General features: G+C 43.7%; 1 protein-coding gene across 2 annotated transcripts in view; it reads right to left on the bottom strand.

The window, feature by feature from the left end:
- LLGL2 (LLGL scribble cell polarity complex component 2) overlaps positions 1–20399 on the bottom strand; it is a 153131-nt gene that overhangs the window by 11128 nt on the left and 121604 nt on the right. For both annotated transcript variants that reach the window (XM_075349651.1, XM_075349652.1), the window contains exons 15-24: positions 13563–13855; positions 11266–11407; positions 9862–10012; positions 8433–8549; positions 7953–8119; positions 7617–7881; positions 7173–7326; positions 7019–7050; positions 6707–6757; positions 966–1008 (exon numbers count right to left, since the gene is read on the bottom strand). In XM_075349651.1, the coding sequence (XP_075205766.1) occupies positions 966–1008; positions 6707–6757; positions 7019–7050; positions 7173–7326; positions 7617–7881; positions 7953–8119; positions 8433–8549; positions 9862–10012; positions 11266–11407; positions 13563–13855 (1415 nt within the window). The remainder of the gene's footprint in view (positions 1–965; positions 1009–6706; positions 6758–7018; positions 7051–7172; positions 7327–7616; positions 7882–7952; positions 8120–8432; positions 8550–9861; positions 10013–11265; positions 11408–13562; positions 13856–20399) is intronic.

Below are 20399 nucleotides of genomic sequence, written 5' to 3'. Positions count from 1 at the left end.
AACACATGTACCAACCCGCGGAAAAAAAACCGCACCAAAACCGCAACAAAACGCATGCGGATTTCGGTGTGTTTTTTTGATTTTTTTTCCGCGGGTGCGGAAATCTTTCAGTGCCTGCGGAATTTTCTTAAGAAAATTCCATTTTCTAGTGCGCACAGGGCCTAAAGGTCTAAAGACTATTTTCTTTCAGAAAAAAAACATGGCGTCAAACGCAGTTAATGTTGCAAAATTAAAAATTGCAAATAAGGCCTTGTAGTGCCCAGTTCATTGTAATGCCCGTACACTGTACCCAGTTCATGCTTCTCGAGCCACTAACTCTGGCTTAGGCGCACTGTGGGGCCCAGAAGGGAGGGAGGGCATTTGGATTTGGGAGTGCTGATTTTGCTGGATTTTTTTTTTTTTGTGGGGGAGATTTGGGGACAGAACATTTTGGATCAGTTCACATTGATCTTCTGCTCTATGCTGAACACTTTCATAAGGGTTTCCATCTACATCTGCAAATTACATGACTCAGGTGAAACCCCTGACAGATCCATTCACTAATGAGGCAGCAGAGTTACTCCGAACTCTGTTTGGCCTCTGTTTAGCAGGTCCCGCTTTTCAAAAGTGCACAAAACTGGTGTTGAACGCACTTTTATGCACGCCTAAAAAGATGTACAACGCCGGATCACAGACGAGATGGAGTTCAAAGTGACTCTCTCTGTCTCATTCCAGTGAATTTTCAGTTTGGTCTCAGACTTGCATTGAAGAGTGACCTCCAGCTCGTTCTATGAGCCACTGGAGAGATTCAGCAGGACATAAAGTGGAGAACACCAACCACAGCGGCATGGATAGAAGTTAAAAATGGTAACAGGCAAGTATAAAACATGGTAAAATAAAAAAAACAAACAAAAAAAAACAACACCCGCCGGAGTGGTGCTTTAACATAGCTATAAATATTATAGCAGAGATACAATCCTACTTACGCTCGAGAGCTTTCCAAAGTGCTCTGGATCTCTTTTAGCATCTCTACGGAGAGAACACAGAAGATTACAGAAACCAGTTATTGTATTTAATAATAAAGGTATTCAATCACTGTATGAAGAAAAAGTACTACAACCTTTTCATACTTTCAATCCATCATTAAATGTGGTTTATTTGCGGTTAAAGAAGTTTTGTTGTTCTTTTTAACAAAAGAATCTGTCACCAGGTTTTTGCTTCCCCATCTGAGAACAGCATAATGTAGAGACAGAGACCCTGATACCAGCGATGTGTCACTTACTGAGCTGTTGCTTTGATGCAATCACTGTTAGATCTGCTGCAGATCTACCAGTCCTCTGAATGCTGAGTGCTGTATAACCCTGCCCACACCACTGATTGTGAGCTGTGTACACGGTGCATAGGCAGAAAGATGCCAATCAGTGGTGAGTGCACACTAAAAACTGCTTAAAAAAAAAAAAAACACAAAAACATTTGCTTTGCCATATTTTGAGAGCTTTAATTTTTCTATTTTTCAGAGCTGCAAGAGGGCTTGTGTTTTGCGGGATCAATTGAAATGCTTATTGGTATTTTAAGTTATATAACGTCTCTATTCTGATTTTTGGGAGGCGGAAAGAACAAATAGCAAGTCAGGATTTTTTAACATAGTTAAAGTGATAAGACAACTTAACTCTTTGGGTCAGTACAATTTTAGCGATACCAGATTTATATTATATTTTTTTATGTTTTGCTACCTTTGCACAATAAGAAAAATTTTGAGGAAAAAAGAAAAAACATTTACCCATCACCATATTGTTTTTGTTGATACCATTTTGGGGTACATACGACATATTGATCACATTTTATTTCAGTTTTTGTGGGAAACTGTATTGACTGAAGAAAAAAGAAAAAAAAAAAAAAAAGGCAAATCTGGAGTTTTGAAATATATATATATTTTATTTAGGTTTTATATTTTGAGTCTGGATTTTTTATTTTACAATTTTTATTTCCATATGACTTGCAATGATCGCATTTTATTCAAATTTCTGAGAGAAAAAAAATATGCAGTTTTGCCATGATTATTATTTTTTTTCCCACTTATTATGAAGTACTCACTTCAGGGGTAGTTTTACAGATCTGGTTTTTGTAGACTTGACAGTTCCCAAATGTGTTTTTGTGATTGTTAATTTAGTATCGGTTTTATATTTTTATTAAAAAAAAATTCTTTTTTGTTTTTACTCTTAGGCTGTGTTCACACAGGGCATTTGGTGCGTTTTTCTACAGCAAAACTTTATCAGGAAGTTTTCTGGTGGTTTTCTGCATTTTTGGTGTGGTTTAATGGCATTTTTGCTGTGTTTTTTGCACTTCCTCAATAATGACTTGCAGGGTAATATATGGCAAAGAACACTGAAAAGAATGGACATGCTCATTCTTTCAAATGCGCAGAAAAACCAAATATGGTAGGTTGCCAAAACAGGGGGAAAAAACAAAAACAAACAGGTGTTGTGCGCATACGTGCGAGGTTTCTGGAGTTTTATAGAGTTTGCTGGAACTGTGAAGGTAGAGTTTTATTAGCATGGATTTGCATAAAACCAAGGCAAAAACCATGCTAAAAAATGCCCATTGTGAACATAGCCCAAGTCCTTTTAAGGGATCACTGGTCTAATACCCTGCAATACCTATGCAATGCAGGGTATTAGGCTATGTGCACACGTTGCGTATTTGCGTGCAGTACGCTGTGTTCTGCACTGCATCGTAACTGCATGCGTCCTGCGTCCCCTGCACAATCTATGAAGATTGTGGATAATCCATGCACGTTTTATAACGCAGCGATTTGCATGCTGCCAAATCACTGCGTTCTAAAAAGCAACACGTCACTTCTTTCGTGTGCTTTGGATGCAGGTCCCACTCTGTCTATAGGGAGAGGCTGCATCCAGAGTGCATGAAATCGGCTTCTCACTGCATTCATTATGCAGTGTTTCTGAGCGATTTGAAGCGCACGTGTGCTGTTCAAATCACTGCAAAAATTTCTGCAGGGACACGACGCAACGTGCGCACATAGCCTTAGACCTGTGAGGCCATGTGCGCATGTCTGCGTTCTGCCTTGACAAATATTCTGCAGCGTTTTGTCACTGCATGTGTGTTTCAAAACCCAGCCGAAAAGCTGCGTTTTGGATGTATTTTGAGTGCAGAATGGATGCAGAATTCATGCGCTCTGGATGCTTGTTCTGCAGACAGAGTGGGAAAAGCATCCAAAACGCACAAAAGTAGTCACATGTTACTTTTTTGAACGCAGCGATTCGGCCACAAATTTCAGCATGCAAATCGCTGCGTTCTAAAACGCAACGTGCGCATGGAATTTCCACACGTTACATACACTTTGCTGGGGACGCAGAAGGCATGAGTTTACGCCGCAGTGCAAAGCGCAGCGTAAACGCATGCAAAACGCACACGTGCGAACATAGCCTTAGTGTTATACTGACAGGACATCTGCTAGGTCCTGCTAACGGCAGGGCCTGCCACCATACCTGGTAGACCCAGAAGCCATTCTTTGACCTCAAGATGCCATGTTACCCATAATCACGCCTGAGGGGGGTCAATGAAATGAGAGGGGGCGCCCTACATCTCAAAATCCTTTGGATGATGCAATCACTATTGATCGCAGCATCCAGAGGGTTAATCAGTCAGCTCAGGCAGCAGGAGCTCAGCTGTCAGTCAAGCCAAGCTCCAGCCTGTGATCGTACAGGCATGGCTCCTGTGCCCACATAATGACCACAACATAGCTACGTCACAATAGGAACAGCTTTCCAGTTATACATGCATGTCAAATGTCGGGAAGGGGTCAAGCACTTGATAGCAGGCATATAAAATAAAAACAGCTGGTACTTGCCTTCCCCAGGTCAACAACTTTTCCAACCTTTATGTGTTTGGCTGCAGTGATAACATCGACGACACACGTGACCACTGCAGCCAATCACTGAGCTCCGCAGCTCTGCCAATGTAGATGGTGCCTGAACTAAAAATGGTGCGTTTCTAATGGAAGTTCGTTTTTTATCTTTAGATGGTGCAATATAAAGGCTGAGGAGTTGACCATAACAAGCAATCAGTTACCATTCATGCTTCACGTGGAGCTTCGGCAATGAGCGTTCCTTGTGATTGAGTGTATAGTGTTTGCTCTACTATTCCCATGCACTAGATAAAGAGGTTGTCTACGAGATATTTCACTTTCCTGCAACATCATGCAACACACTTTCTTTTTTTTACTAATGTAAGCATGCTTCTTCATCTTACTGTTCGCTGGTATAACGTCCCCTGATGTTCTTTTGATTCCCTCTCAGAACATCCATTTAGTTTCACTGCACACAACACAAGAGGCAAAGTGATTTCCGCTATTGTACAGGGCAGAGGATAACTTTAGTACTTCTCACCAGTACAAAACATATTAGATACATGTTCAGTGAAGGGATAAAAAAAACGAACAAAACACCAGGGGGCGCTATAACAGGTATGTAACAGCAAGATATAGGAACATTTTTTTCAAATTTCCTTTCTTAGGTTTCTACTGTGAATATTAACACGTATGTTCTCTATGGCTTCTGTGATACAGACTTCCATATAAAACTCAAAGTTAGAGATCGTGTATGAAAAATTTGTCTGGGATTATGCTTCATATCACTCAAAAGCTCCAAAACATATGTAGATCTGAATAATATGGGGACAGGTCAGCTCCACAATTCACCAAAATGAAAGAAAACAAATATTTAAACTTTTTAGTTAGGAAAATAAGACAAATCAAAGAATACTGTAAGCGTCACCGCCTTGGAAATCCTTAAAGGGAAGGTGTCATCAAAAAAAATAAAATTCAATAACTGAAAAAATTTAAAGTATAACTATTTTAATGTTTTGTTTAAATATTATTTATTTTTAATTGAGCAAAATATAAAAAAAAAAAAAAAGTTTGATATTTTCCACTGTTAAACACTAGGGGGAGCAGCTGCTGAAATCCTATAGAAATCCTACTGTAGAAATAGCCTGGATTACAGCTGCAGTAAAGTGGGCAGAATCTCCTCTCCTGTGTGTCACCTCACACAGGAAAGATGAAACGTAGGGACACAGTGCAGAACCATTTTGTTGGTGACCACACATGTCTACAGTGTCACCAAGGACAGCAGGAGTATCACACAGGACAGGATTAGATACACAGCTCAGCAGACAGTATCACACAATATAGGATTAGATACATGGCTCAGCAGACAGTATCACACAGGATAGGATTAGATACACGGCTCAGCAGACAGTATCACACAATATAGGATTAGATACACGGCTCAGCAGACAGTATCACACGATAGGATTAGATACACAGCCCTGCAGACAGTATCACACAGGATAAAATTAGATACACGGCTCAGCAGACAGTATCACACAGGATAGGATTAGATACACGGCTCAGCAGACAGTATCACACAGGATAGGATTAGATACACGGCTCAGCAGACAGTATCACACAATATAGGATTAGATACATGGCTCAGCAGACAGTATCACACAGGATAGGATTAGATACATGGCTCAGCAGACAGTATCACACAGGATAGGATTAGATACACAGCCCTGCAGACAGTATCACACAATATAGGATTAGATACATGGCTCAGCAGACAGTATCACACAGGATAGGATTAGATACACGGTTCAGCAGACAGTATCACACAGGATAGGATTAGATACAGGGCTCAGCAGACAGTATCACACAGGATAGGATTAGATACACAGCTCAGCAGACAGTATCACACAATATAGGATTAGATACATGGCTCAGCAGACAGTATCACACAGGATAGGATTAGATACACGGCTCAGCAGACAGTATCACACAATATAGGATTAGATACATGGCTCAGCAGACAGCATCACACAGGATAGGATTAGATACACAGCCCTGCATACAGTATCACACAGGACAGGATTAGATACACCGCTCAGCAGACAGTATCACACAGGGTAGGATTAGATACACAGCCCTGCATATAGTATCACCGGTTCACGCACAGGGCGACGGGGGGGGGGTTTGGAGACTGTAGCAGCGCTGGCACTCACATGCAGAGGCACACAAACACACACACACACACAGCAGCGGCGGCGGGCAGAGCGGGGGCTGGGTAGAGCGGAGGGAGGGAGTTTCATTGGAGACGATAACGGCGGTGGAGGGGAGGCGGCAGTAGCGGGGGTTGAGTAGAGCGGAGGGAGGTTGAGTCATTGGAGACAGTAACGGCAGGGGAAGGGGATGGTAGACGGCCCGTACTCACACATCCCAGCGGTTGACAGGTAAAGTGGAGCAAACAGCATAGCTGTGAGCTCCACAATGATGGCGCCGATCTCCTCCCTCTGCTGTGATCTGGACAGCCCAGGGGGCACGTCCAGGTCACAGCAGACGCCTACTGTAACGTTACTGAAAGGGGTCGGATCCCGACCACTGTTCTGTATGCACAGGGGCTGCCATAAAGGAGTGAGTTACTGTCGTTACACACACAGCAAATCCAGCATGGCAGCCCCCAGTGCCTCCAGTGAAATTAGAATTAAATAAAAACTAAATAAGCGGTGATTTTAATTTTGTATTAAAAATACTTGATTTCATAATCACTATTTTTAATACAAAAATAAAAAACCGCAACACCTTCCCTTTAATATTGGTTTACTGCAGACACCACTCCTTGTGACACGGGCAGCATAACAAAAGCATACTCACTCTCATCATTCAGCAACGCGTGCTCCATCACCTGCCGTCGAGATCTGTGTGCTGAGAAGAGCAAGAAACTATTAGGAAATAAGTCATGGATAAAGATTTTTCTCACTAGATGTCCCATAAATGTATGATCAGCCCTTGTACCTCTGTTTTCAGGGACAAGGCCCCCCACAGTCAGACTCACACTGATCAAACATTATGACATGTCCTACTGGTAGAAAATCCCTTTAAGCCAATTCCACAGATATGATTAATTCAAGTTCTATGGAGAATAAGTTGGTGAAATTTATGGTAAATTCGGAATTGATTCCTTACCATCTGTACTAGAGTCACTCCTGCTGGGCATCCTGCAATGACAGGAAACCAATATTTTATTACCAGGCCATTTGGCATTACCAAACGCTAAAGCACAGGCTTCATATTAGATGAGCGATGCAATGGCAATTGCTGCCACTTCCATGTTACTTGCCTGGATCTTTCACTTTGCCTTTCTGTGCTTTCGGCTCTTTGGAATCGTCCATTCACAGATGTTTCAGGAGGCTCAACCTTGCATCGAGGAGCAATAAGCCAGCATGTGGACAACGAGAAACGCTCCATTTCCGAAGGCGATATGAGGTAAAACCCTATAAAACAAAAAAAAATTATATATATATATATATATATATATATATATATATATATATATATATATATATATATATATATATATATATATATATATATATATATATATATATATATATATATATACACACACACACATACATACACATACATACATACATACATACATACATATTATATATATACATACATATAGTAGCCTAACAAAATCCAAGAATGCTGGAAGTATTTTAATAGCTGTACTAAGTGATAAACTGATCCAACCGCCTGGACGTAGCCTTCCACTCACCTTGTCCACACTTGGTAAACACACAAGATGCAATTCCGCTCACATCTTCCTTCCGGATACAGTCATAACGCACTTGTGACTTAAGTTGGGGTAGTGACACCACCTGGATATCTCCCAGGTTGGTAAGAACAGTCAAGTGATTTTCATTATGGTCTTCTGCTCGACAACTGCCAAAAGTGCACACCGCGGCCTTCCGCACTCGGCAACCTTCTGTGGCTGTCAGCTTCAGCTTTAATTTACTGCTCACTTTTGGCAGAGTGAATACCTGTTAAAGGCAAGTTTCAGAATACAGCTTGGAGAAACCGAATCCAGTCCAAAAGCCACCATCATTCCTACCTTGAACTGTTCTTCAGATATGACCAGTAACTGGTGGCTGCCTTGCATATCTGGACTCTTTGAAAGGTCATGAGCAGCTTCAAGAGGTTCTGGGAGGGGAACACTGTGACCATCCAAAATTAGGATCCCCACTACTGGTGCTCTGTGCATAAGTTGGATTTCTTTGACTGGAATGAAGCAGAAGAGAACTTCTATATCTAATCACATTCACAAATTATTCCTATCAGTATCATCAATATTATCTGTCAACAACACGATCTACAGAATAATCATGTAGAAGAACATTTACACTAGGCGAATATCATCATCATCAAGCGTTCCTGGGAACATACGATGCCTGACAATTCACCATCGTACAGAGGCTGTTAGTCATCCGAATGATCAAATATCTATTATACCACCACATAGCCAATGGGCGATCGTTTAACCACTGAAAACAACCCCTTCCTTTGTGATGCAGACATGAAAACAACCCCTTACTTTGTGATGCAGACACAGACTCCTCCATCCGTCGCTCCGTTGGTGGGACACGCAACGAAAAAGCATATACGGTGCCACCATTAGTACCAGCCCATAATGAAGGAGAATGTCGGGTGCCTGGGGAAACAAAAAGCCACAAATTAAAAACCTAAATCAAAAAAACAAAAACTACATATCCTAAGAATTAGGTACAACTTTCGAAATGATACATTCAAGAACGGAATCCATCTCAACTCTTAACACTGGCAATATAAAAACAAGTGCCCTGTAGACTCCCACATCAACTCTCCATCTATTTACCAAGATTAGCTCCATTGTGAATATTGTACTGAATACGTGGATATCATCTTTGTTTCATATGCTACAAATAGTAGAAGTTGTAATTAAATACACAATTTTTTTTCCTTTAATAATAATCAAAATAAGAGAACATATAAGACAACTGGGCAACTTTAAATACAGCGTTTTACCAATCTGCCAGTAAGTTCATATTGGTTCATGTATTTTAATCTCCCTTAAACACATTGCAGATATCAGATTTCACGGGTGCCTTGGCTAATTAAGTGCCTGTACAGCGTTTTCTCTACGGATATACATGGTACAGTGGAACCTTGGTTTACGAGAACAATCCATCCTGAGAGTTTGCTTGTAAATCAAGTTACTTGTCTAGCAAACCAAGATTTCCCATAGGAAATAGTGGAACCTCAGACAATTCGTTCCACAACTTGTTCAATGTCCTATCCTGGTCCCCTAATGTGCCATTCCACACACAAACACACACACACTATGCTCAGCTTACCTTCCGTTCCCTCGCCGGCCTCCTGGTTCTTGTAGTTCGCCGGTACAGGATGTGAATCTGGTAACCATCGCGACCGATGCCGGACCTTCCGCTGCCAGCGCGCTGACATCAAAAGCAGGAGCCGCTTGCCTCTGATTAGTCAACGCACTGCCTTTGAGAAGCGGCTGAGAGCAGAAGTTCCTCCATCGTCGCGATGGTTACACGATTCACATACTGTACCGGCAAACTACAAGAATGGGGAGGCCGGCGATGGAACGGAAGGTAAGGTGAGCATAATATGTGTGTGCGTGCCTGCTTGTGTGTGTTTGTGCGGACTGCAAGAGCGGGTCAGAGCGCCGTGAAAGTACGGAATCGGTAGTGTGTGCGGTGAGTATTTGCTCATACGGCAAAGCTTGCTCGTAAACCGAGTTACGAATTTACAGCAAGCTTTGCTCGTATAGTGAAATGTTCGCAAACCGGGTTACTCGTAAACCGAGGTTCCACTGTTTTGCCCAATCCCAATCATTTGCAATCAGTCACCTTGGTGTGCATATTGCAGGCAAAATGTGACCCGATGCTAAATGGAAAAGTCATTAATCCTTCTGAGACTACAGAATGCACTTCCCGTTCCCATTGGAAAATATAACTTACTGTCACGGATGAAGGTGTCCGCAAAATACAGTGTGCGCACAAAGCCAGTGAAGGAATCTTCTGCAGATCGAGCCTCAATCTTGCGCTGTACAGGGGCCAGCTCCATCTCATGCAGGGCTTCTTGCTCCAAACGGGCATTTGCCTCCTGCACCTGATAAAGTCAAGCCAAAGGATGTCTGAACACGTACAATACCAGTCAGTGACTTTCAACATTTAGCAAACAAAATATAATGCATTTTACAGACTGAAGGAATAATATATTGTACTCAACTTCTATACACAGCTGTACTATGCTATGAAAATAGACCTTTATTTTGCATATTTCTCAGGATATGTGAGAAATGACAGACAGATACGTCCTGGAATCCACACTAATGTTATAGTTACAGAGGTAACCCAATCTAACTTTTGAGATGGACTTCGGAAATACCAGTAGCTGAGATATAATGCCTTTTTTCCACTGTTTCATGGATGGGAGCATGAAGGAGGTGGACAATATTTTTGTAAAGTGCCATTGTTTACTCCGCTTTTCTAGTTTTCGCCTTTTACACAGCTTACGTTTGTTTGAAAAAAGCAAACTGTGCTTTACTCCACCTCCCCGGGTCCAGCACAGTCTTCACTGCTGCTCTCAGTAGAGTCTTATCGTCTGTAGGCACTGAAGTCATGTCAACAGCACTGCAGCCAGCAAGTGAGCCCAGCGACATCAAGTGGTTTATGCCAGTGTTCTCCAACTCCAGTCCTCAAGGCCCACCAACAGTGCATGTCTTCAGGATTTCCTTAGTATTACACAGGTGTTAATTTAATCACCTGGACTGGGTATGATTCAATCATCTGTACAACACTAAGGAAATCCTGAAAACATGCACTGTTGGTGGACCTTGAGGACACTGGTTTATGCCATCAACTTGGACAGAGCTTCTGAGCTCAGTGATTGTATCACCGTCAGGTCATCATCGCTGCAGACAAACAATAGAGCAATGGTGGAGACTCCGCACTGGACCCTTGGAGGGTGCGTAAAACACAGTTTGTTATCAGAACAACTTGAAGCTGGAGGGGGCAGTTTCGGAAAACCCCTTTAACACATTTCCCTTTATTGGTCCTTAGAGATGATCTCAACATATTTCATGAGAGAAGTGTTAGAAGAGGCAGTCCGCACCAGATCACCTTTTCTTGAATATGTAATAATATTATACCACACTTTACCACTTGTGGAGCACATTATGCCCAGAAGCCCCTGAATAACCTAAGAAAAGATAAGGGTATAGTCTACACTTGGGCTTCCCCCTTTGTCGTCTCCAGAAGTGGAGGCCAACTACCCAATCTAATTTCTCACATGTATTGTACGGTGTCTCCTATATACCTTCAGTAAAAAGATAAATGCCAGTTTGGATAGCAAGCTCTTACTTTAGTTGCAACACCGTCCCTTCGCTTATTGACCTGGCTCCTCCGAATGCGCCTAAAAGATTGTCGCAAAGACTTTTTCAGTGACTTCACACGGGACAAAGGTCCTTCCAAGGCTAGCTGGTCGCTGGCATGTAGTGTGCACCTACAGAAACAAAAAAAAAAATTGATCAAGGTTAAATCTTTGAGAAAATTCGGTGTCCCATTAACGACTCGCGTGCGATATTTAATTTTTGCGCTTTTTTGTTACCTCCCTTTTTGCAAGAGCATTAAGCTTCTGCCAACATTGGCATACGACGCCTTGATTTTGCAAGGCCGCTTGTAGTTTTGAATGACAACTCATTGTACTATAAAATGTACTGGATTATAAATTGAGTTAAAGTGGGATGTCAGAGAAAAAAAAATTCTGCCATTATTTGTCTTGTTTTTATGGAGTTCATTGTGCAGGGAAAAAAAGAACTGGCACCATGGATCTCCATATCCATATGAATACTAAGCGCGCTTCAATTAACAAATCAGGCGCATCTCATGCAACCGCCAGAAATGGACGCCAGCCACTGGTTAGTGTACGTTTCTAGGGTAAGTTAAGCCACTTCAGTGGTGTAACTTTGGAGGAGTTTGATGGGCAGGTAATTCTACACCCATATTAGCATAGCTGGCCGGGACTGGAGCGTAAACATCAAAAGTCGCAATATAAACTGCCAAGTTGCACACAAACATTGCGGGTTAAGATGTTTCAGCCAGATTTTAGGTCTAAGCACCTTATAGCACCACTCCAGAGCAGGGGGAGAAAAAAAAAAAAACAAAGAAACAGCTGGAGTGGCACTTTTAAAGTTTTAGTCCCCTGCTTCTAGCACTAAACTTGCCCTCTGATATTTTCAGACTTTTTCGGCACTTCTCTAGTCCCATGGCGACAACTTCTGTCTGTAACTTCTGACTGGCTGGAAGTCAGAAGTTAAAGTCACAAGCTACTAATTCAAGTCTTCGAGAGCCAGAACGAGGCTCTCAGAGTTGTGACCTCCAGCACGCTCCATGATACACTGGAGCTGCCGATGCATCACAAATCCCCAGAGACCGATTGTTGCGACGGCGATAGATGATGAAGCAGCCAGAAGGAGAGTATAATACGGGGGGCTTTTATTTAAAGCACCAGTCCAGTGGTACACAAAAAAAAAAAAAAAAAAAAAAAAGTGGTGCTTTAATAAATTGCCCCCAAGGTCTCCATTTCATATTTTTATCCCTCATCTTTAAATATAATGGTAAAATGGTTGAACACTGCAAGTTTTCTACATTGGCAAACCCAGTTTCTTTATGGCAAGGAATTGATTATTCTTGATCACGGTCATTGATCCAGCACAGCATTATCTTACAGGATTTTCCATGCAAAAGACAAAGGGGGAAAATTCATCTCATCAATCTTTATGAGGGGGTATATAAGAGCGGACGCTCCTGATTCATTCAGAGGCACACGTTATACTGTGCGCCTCACCAGAAATATTACTCCAGCGTCTGCTGAAGATTTGTGATGTAACGAACGCCGCTGCTCGCAATGAAACTGACATGATGCCGTGGTCGCGCAGCTCCAAGAAAGTGGACATAGCTGGGTCGAGAATGGCATGAAAACGCTTGAAGTCACATTTTTTACACAACCTTTCATTGCACAATAAAATAATGAATTTTCAAAGATTTTTTTTTTCACCAGAAAACTGGCGAAAAAGCTTTGATGAATCACCCGCAAAAGAACAGTTCCTACACATGTGTGATCGCTGTACTCGCTCCTAATCACAGCTTCTAAGCCATTATTTCCTTAAGATTAATTCCAACAGCTTTGTTAGGCTATGTGCGCACTAGGCGTTTTTTTCACGCTGCGTTTTGTGCGTTTTTGTCACAAAAACGCACCCGCGGCAAAAGATGCGGGTGCGTTTTTACCGCGTTTTGGTGCGTTTTTTGCTGCTTTTTTTGTATGTTGACTTCAATGAGTGAAAAACGCTGTGAAAAACGCAGAAATAATTGACATGCTGCGTTTTTGTGGTCACCACAAAAACGCAGCTACAAAAAAAAAACGCTGTGTGCAGACAGCACTTCTGAAAACTCAGACTTTGCTGGGGAAGCAGTGTCACAGCGTTTTCAGCATAAAAAAAAGGTAAAAACGCAGCAAAAACGTATAGTGCGCACAGGGCCGTAAATGGTGTTTTCTTGCCCAATTTACACAGAAATACCATTTATGGAGCCTCCACTCTTGCAGTGAAAAACTTCTCAATACATAAAAAGTTTCATTACAATTTGTTTGTGGGACTTACTTAACCATTACTTGACATTTTCGCTGAAAATCATATACTCCAAATCCATGACTGGTGCCAAACGCTAACAACTTCCATTCAGAATGCAATGCCAAGGAAGTGACAGCAGCAGGTGGTTGGCATTGTACTAAGGCAAAAGGCTGAAACCCAGGGGCAAAGCTCACTGAGTCCTGCCGGGCATGAAGCCGCTCGTGGCCTTTCCAGCGATACCCTTCCTGCTCCTGTAAGAGATCCACCAAGGTTTGGTCTACTGGATGCTGTGAAGTCTCATCGTTCAGCTCAAGAACAAGGACCTGGGAAACGAAAAAAAAAAAGAATTTAAAATTGAACGAATGACAGATAAGAAAAACCCAATGAGCAATGATGGGTCACTAAAGGGATTGTCTCATTATTAGTCTCAGGATCCCCAATTATGAGCCAAAGTAGCTTGCACTGGCAGACTAGTCAGTTTTATATTTCGGTGGTAAAAGAAAGAAACATAGTATGGAAATACAAAAGGATCACCATATAAAACATGTGATTTTACTGTATGGATGTGTGTAAAATAGTTGATTTTATATATAGTGCCTTGAAAAAGTATTCATACCCCCATGGATGTTTCCACGTTACACCCACAAACTTAAATGTCTTTTATTGGGATTTTATGTGATATATCATCACAGAGTAGCAAGTATGTGTGATAGGTAAAGGAAATGATACCTGGTTTTTAAAAGATTTTAAAAATATAAATCTGAAAATTGTGCTGTGCATTTGTATTCAGCCATCTGCAGTCTGATACCATTAAATACAAGTACGAGGGACCAATTGCCTCAAAGAGTCTCCTAATTAGTAAATTGAGTCAGTCTATGTGTAATTTATTCTCAGTATAACAAGTTGTTTTGTGAAGGCATCAGGTTTGATTGAGAAAATTAGTGATCAAACAGAATCATGAAAACCAAGGAACACACCAGACAGGTCTGGGATAAAGTTGTGAAGACGACTAAGGCAGGGTTAGCTTATAAAAAAAAAAAAAATTGCCTGAGCTCTGAAAATCTCATGGAGAGTTCAATCCATCATCCAAAAACAAAAGCCAAGACATGGCCGCCCACCTAAACAGACATCCCAAGCCAATTAGAGAAACCCCCAGGAATCCCATGGTTACTCTGGAGGAGCTGTAGATATCCACAGCTCAGGTGGGAGAATATGTCGACATGACAACTATTAGTCGTATGCTCCATAAATCTGGTCTTTATGGAAGAGTAGGGTGGCACGGTGGCTCAGTGGTTAGCACACAAACACGGGAAGAACATATAAACTCCTTGCAGACAACATCTGCAAGGAGTTTATATGTTCTCCCCATGTTTGTGTGGGTTTCCTCCGGGGTCTTTGGTTTCCGCTCAGACTTCAAAGACATACAGATAGGGAAATTAGATTGTGAGCCCCAATGGGGACCGTGTTCTTGATGTATGCAAAGCGATGCAAAATATGTTAGCGCTATTTAAAAATAAAGATTTTTTTTATTTTAGTAAGAAGAAAGCCACTTTTGGAAGCAGGACATAAGAAGCTCCATTTACAATTTGCAAAAATCCATGGGGACAGGCTAAATGTAAAATGCTATGTGTGGCAGAAAACTAACACCACACATCTCCCTGAAAACATCATCCCCACCATCAAACATGGTGGTGGTGTGATCACCCTGTGGAGATGCTTTTCTTCAGGAGGGACAGGCAAGCTGGTCAGTGTTGATGTGAAGATGAATATAGTTAAATAAATCGCATAAAATCCCTAAAAAATACATTTAAGTTTGTAGTTGTAATGTGGAAATGTTCACGGGTATGAATACTTTTCCAAAGTACTGTATAGGAACACGTTTAATATTTTGATTCTTTTGTATTCACATACTTTTCTTCTCTCTCTATTCTTGGCATTTACTTGATATGCGATAGGCTGATCCAAAACGATAAGTGGTACCCTCTATTAGCAATTCTTGCTATATTTCGGTGGTCATTCATTTCTCTAACCTATACCCACAGTGGTAGTAATAAAAAAAAAAAAAGCCAAGCCAGTAATGACTAGAAGATCGGTGGGCTGGCTTGATGTTAAAAAGATTTAGTCAAGACTAGGCAGCCTTTTTTTTTTTTTACTGTGGTTATCTTTGAAAAACAGAGAAAGGAAATGAGTAAACTAAGCAGACATATGAGAAATATTTTAACAGTATCTAACATAGCCATGGAGTATCTTATATTTTTAGGTGATTTTTTTTGTAGGTAGGTTTAGTGTTCCTTTAAAGGGGCAATTACTAAGTATGCATATTTCTTAATATTGTTAGTAATAAATGAAGGGAATTTTGTTTACTTACCGTAAATTCCTTTTCTTCTAGCTCCAATTGGGAGACCCAGACAGTGGGTGTATAGCTACTGCCTCTGGAGGCCGCACAAAGAACTACACTCAAAAGTGTAAGGCCCCTCCCCTTCTGGCTATACACCCTCCCGTAGGAGTACGGATTCCTCAGTTTTAGTACCAAAGCAAGAAGGAGGAAAGCCAATAACAGTTTCAAAAACAAATTCAATCCGATAACTAGATCGGAGAACTTAAGAAACAACATGAACAACATGTGCACCCGAAAAAACGAAACCCTAAAAACAGATAGGGCGGGTGCTGGGTCTCCCAATTGGAGCTAGAAGAAAAGGAATTTACGGTAAGTAAACAAAATTCCCTTCTTCTTTTTCGCTCCTAATTGGGAGACCCAGACAGTGGGACGTCCAAAAGCAGTCCCTGGGTGGGTAAAAAGATACCACATGAACGGGCTGTCATACAGCCTCTTCCTACAGGTGGGCCACCGCCGCCTGAAGGACCCGTCTACCTAGGCTGGCGTCTGCCGAAGCGTAGGTATGCACTTGATAGTGTTTGGTAAACGTGTGCAGACTCGACCAGGTAGCCGCCTGGCACACTTGCTGAGCCGTAGCCTGATGCCTCAACGCCCAGGACGCACCAACGGCTCTGGTAGAATGGGCCTTCAGTCCAGATGGAATCTGAAGCCCAGCAGAACGGTATGTGTGAAGAATTGGTTCCTTGATCCACCGCGCCAGGGTGGATTTGGAAGCTTGCGATCCCTTATGCTGACCAGCGACTAGGACAAAGAGCGCATCCGAACGGCGTAGAGGCGCCGTGCGAGAAATGTAAATCCTGAGTGCTCTCACCAGGTCCAACAGATGTAAACCCTTTTCAAATTGGTGAACTGGATGCGGACACAAAGATGGCAAAGTGATATCCTGATTGAGATGAAAGGAAGAAACCACCTTGGGAGAAAACTCTGGAATTGGACGCAGTACTACCTTGTCTTGGTGAAACACCAGGAAGGGAGATTTGCAAGATAACGCCGCCAGCTCGGACACTCTTCGAAGAGACGTGACCGCTACAAGAAAAACTACCTTTTGTGAAAGCCGAGAAAGGGGAACCTCTTTCAAAGGCTCGAAAGGCGGCTTTTGAAGAGCAAGAAGAACCTTGTTCAGATCCCAGGGTTCCAATGGCCGTCTGTAAGGAGGAACGATATGACAAACTCCTTGGAGAAACGTGCGTACTTTAGAAAGCTGTGCCAAGCGCTTCTGAAAGAATACGGATAACGCGGAGACTTGACCCTTAAGCGAGCTAAGGGACAAACCTTTTTCCAACCCAGACTGCAGGAAGGAAAGAAAAATTGGCAATGCAAATGGCCAGGGAGAAAACCCTTGAGCCAAGCACCACGCTAAGAATATCTTCCACGTCCTGTGATAGATCTTAGCTGAGGATGGTTTTCTAGCCTGTCTCATTGTGGCAACAACTCCCTGAGATAAACCTGAGGCCGCTAGGATCCAGGACTCAATGGCCACACAGTCAGGTTCAGGGCCGCAGAATTCAGATGGAAAAACGGCCCTTGAGACAGAAGATCTGGACGGTCTGGTAGTGCCCACGGTTGGCCTACCGTGAGATGCCACAGATCCGGGTACCACGACCTTCTTGGCCAATTTGGAGCGACGAGTATGGCTCGCTGGCAGTCGGACTTGATTTTCCGGAGAACTCTGGGTAACAATGCTAGAGGTGGGAACACATAGGGGAGTCGGAATTGCGACCAATCCTGAACCAAGGCGTCTGCCGCCAGCGCTCGGTGATCGTGAGACCGTGCCATGAAAACTGGGACCTTGTTGTTGTGCCGTGACGCCATCAGATCGACGTCCGGCGACCCCCAGCGGCAACAGATCTGTTGAAACACGTCCGGGTGAAGGGACCATTCTCCTGCGTCCATGCCCTGGCGACTGAGAAAGTCTGCTTCCCAGTTTTCCACGCCTGGGATGTGAACTGCAGATATGGTGGACGCTCTGCTTTCCACCCACGTCAAAATCCGCTGGACTTCTTGAAAAGCTTGGCGACTGCGTGTTCCCCCTTGGTGGTTGATGTACGCCACCGCCGTGGAATTGTCCGACTGAATCCGAATCTGCTTGCCTTCCAGCCATTGTTGGAAGGCTCGCAGGGCAAGATAGATTGCTCTGATTTCCAGAACATTGATCTGCAATGTGGACTCTTCCTGAGTCCACTTCCCCTGAGCCCTGTGGTGGAGAAACACCGCTCCCCACCCTGATAGGCTCGCATCTGTCGTGACCACTGCCCAGGACGGGGGAAGGAACGACTTTCCCTGTGACAATGAGTTGGGGAGAAGCCACCAACGTAGAGAGTCCTTGGCAGTCTGAGAGAGGGAGACGGTCCTGTCGAGGGACGTCGATTTCCCATCCCACTGGCGCAGAATGTCCCATTGGAGAGGGCGCAGATGAAACTGCGCGAACGGGACTGCCTCCATTGCTGCTACCATCTTTCCTAGGAAATGCATGAGGCGCCTCAGTGAGTGCGACTGGCTCTGAAGGAGAGATTGCACTCCAGTCCGTAGCGAGCACTGCTTGTCCAGTGGAAGCCTCACTATCGCTGATAGAGTATGAAACTCCATGCCAAGATAAGTCAGAGATTGGGTCGGGGTTAGATGAGACTTTGGAAAGTTGATAATCCACCCGAAAGTCTGGAGAGTGTCTAGCGCCACCTTCAGACTGTGTTGGCATGCTTCTTGAGAGGATGCCTTTATAAGCAGGTCGTCTAGATACGGGATGACCGAGTGACCCTGCGAGTGCAGAACAGCTACTACTGCTGCCATGACTTTGGTGAAGACCCGGGGGGCTGTTGCCAGACCGAAGGGTAACGCTACGAACTGTAGGTGCTCGTCGTGTATGACGAAACGTAGGAAACGCTGATGCTCTGGTGCAATCGGCACGTGGAGATACGCATCTTTGATGTCTATTGATGCTAGAAAATCTCCCTGAGACATTGAGGCTATGACGGAGCGTAGGGATTCCATCCGGAACCTCCTGACTTTTACGTGTCTGTTGAGCAACTTTAGATCCAGGACGGGTCGATACGATCCGTCCTTTTTTGGGACCACAAACAGATTGGAGTAAAAACCGTGACCTTGTTCCTGAAGAGGGACGGAGGTCACCACTCCTTCCGCCTTTAGAGCGGCCACCGCCTGCAACAGAGCATCGGCTCGGTCTGGTGGTGGAGAAGTTCGGAAGAAACGAGTTGGCGGACGAGAACTGAACTCTATCCTGTACCCGTGAGATAGAATATCTCTCACCCAACGGTCCTTGACGCTTGCTAGCCAAATGTCGCCAAAGTGGGACAGCCTCCCACCGACCGCGGGTGTGGGCATCGGAGACCGCAAGTCAGGAGGACGTCGTTTTGGCAACGGTTCCTCCGGCTGGTCTTTTTGGGCGTGACTGAGACTTCCAAGAATTTGAACGTCTCTGGTCCTTTTGAGTCTTTTTTGACGAGGCAAATTGGGACCTGCCCTGTCCTCGAAAGGACCGATAACCAGACTGACCCCTCCTCTGTTGGGGCTTGTTTTGTCTGTGTTGCGGTAAGGAAGAGTCCTTACCCTTGGAGTGTTTGATGATTTCATCCAAACGCTCTCCAAACAATCGGTCACGAGAAAAAGGCAAATTGGTCAAGCACTTTTTGGAATGAGAATCTGCTTTCCAATGTCTCAACCACAGAGCCCTACGCAAAACAACTGAGTTGGCTGACGCCACTGCCGTGCGGCTTGTAGCGTCATGCAAGCCTGGAAATTGGAGGATCCACTTTTGGACACTGGGTCCAACCCTTGACCACTTCAGAGGGAAAAGGGTAGCGTGTATCTTTAAGTCGTTTAGGAAAACGCCTTTCAGGATAAGCGTGGGGTTTCTGGATTGCGTCTCTGAAGTCAGCGTGGTCCAGAAAAGTGCTTAATGTACGCTTAGGATATCTAAAATGGATTCTCTCGTGCTGCGAAGCTGACTCCTCTACAGGAGGAGCTGGTGGGGAAATATTCAACATCTTATTGATGTTAAATATAAGATCATTGACTATGGCGTCACCATCTGGTGTATCTAGATTGAGAGCGGTCCCAGGATCAGAATCCTGATCAGTTACGTCCGCCTCATCACCCATAGAGTCATCCCGCTGGGATCCAGACCATTGAGATGAATGTGAAGGCCCGTCATAACGAGCCCGCTTAGGCTGCCCGGGGCCATCGTCCGAGTCAGAGTCTTCACCCTGAGGTGTAGATGCCCGTCCCGGAGCTAGGAGCTGAGGGGGACCAGGGGGCAATACATGCACAGTGTCCGTGGTCTGAAGTACAGGCCTAGCTCGCAATGTGTCAAGAATTTGTGACATAGTGAGAGACATTCTGTCAGCAAAAGCTGCAAACTCAGTTCCTGTCACCTGGACAGCATTCACAGGTGGTACACCCTGGGACACGTCCAGCAGAGGTCCCGACTGTGCAAGCGCCGCAGGGGCCGAGCA

This window comes from Anomaloglossus baeobatrachus, chromosome 5 (assembly GCF_048569485.1).
Source record: "Anomaloglossus baeobatrachus isolate aAnoBae1 chromosome 5, aAnoBae1.hap1, whole genome shotgun sequence".
Lineage (NCBI taxonomy): Eukaryota > Metazoa > Chordata > Amphibia > Anura > Aromobatidae > Anomaloglossus > Anomaloglossus baeobatrachus.
Note: the sequence above shows the minus strand (reverse complement) of the source record. Positions and strands in the feature narration are given on the sequence as shown.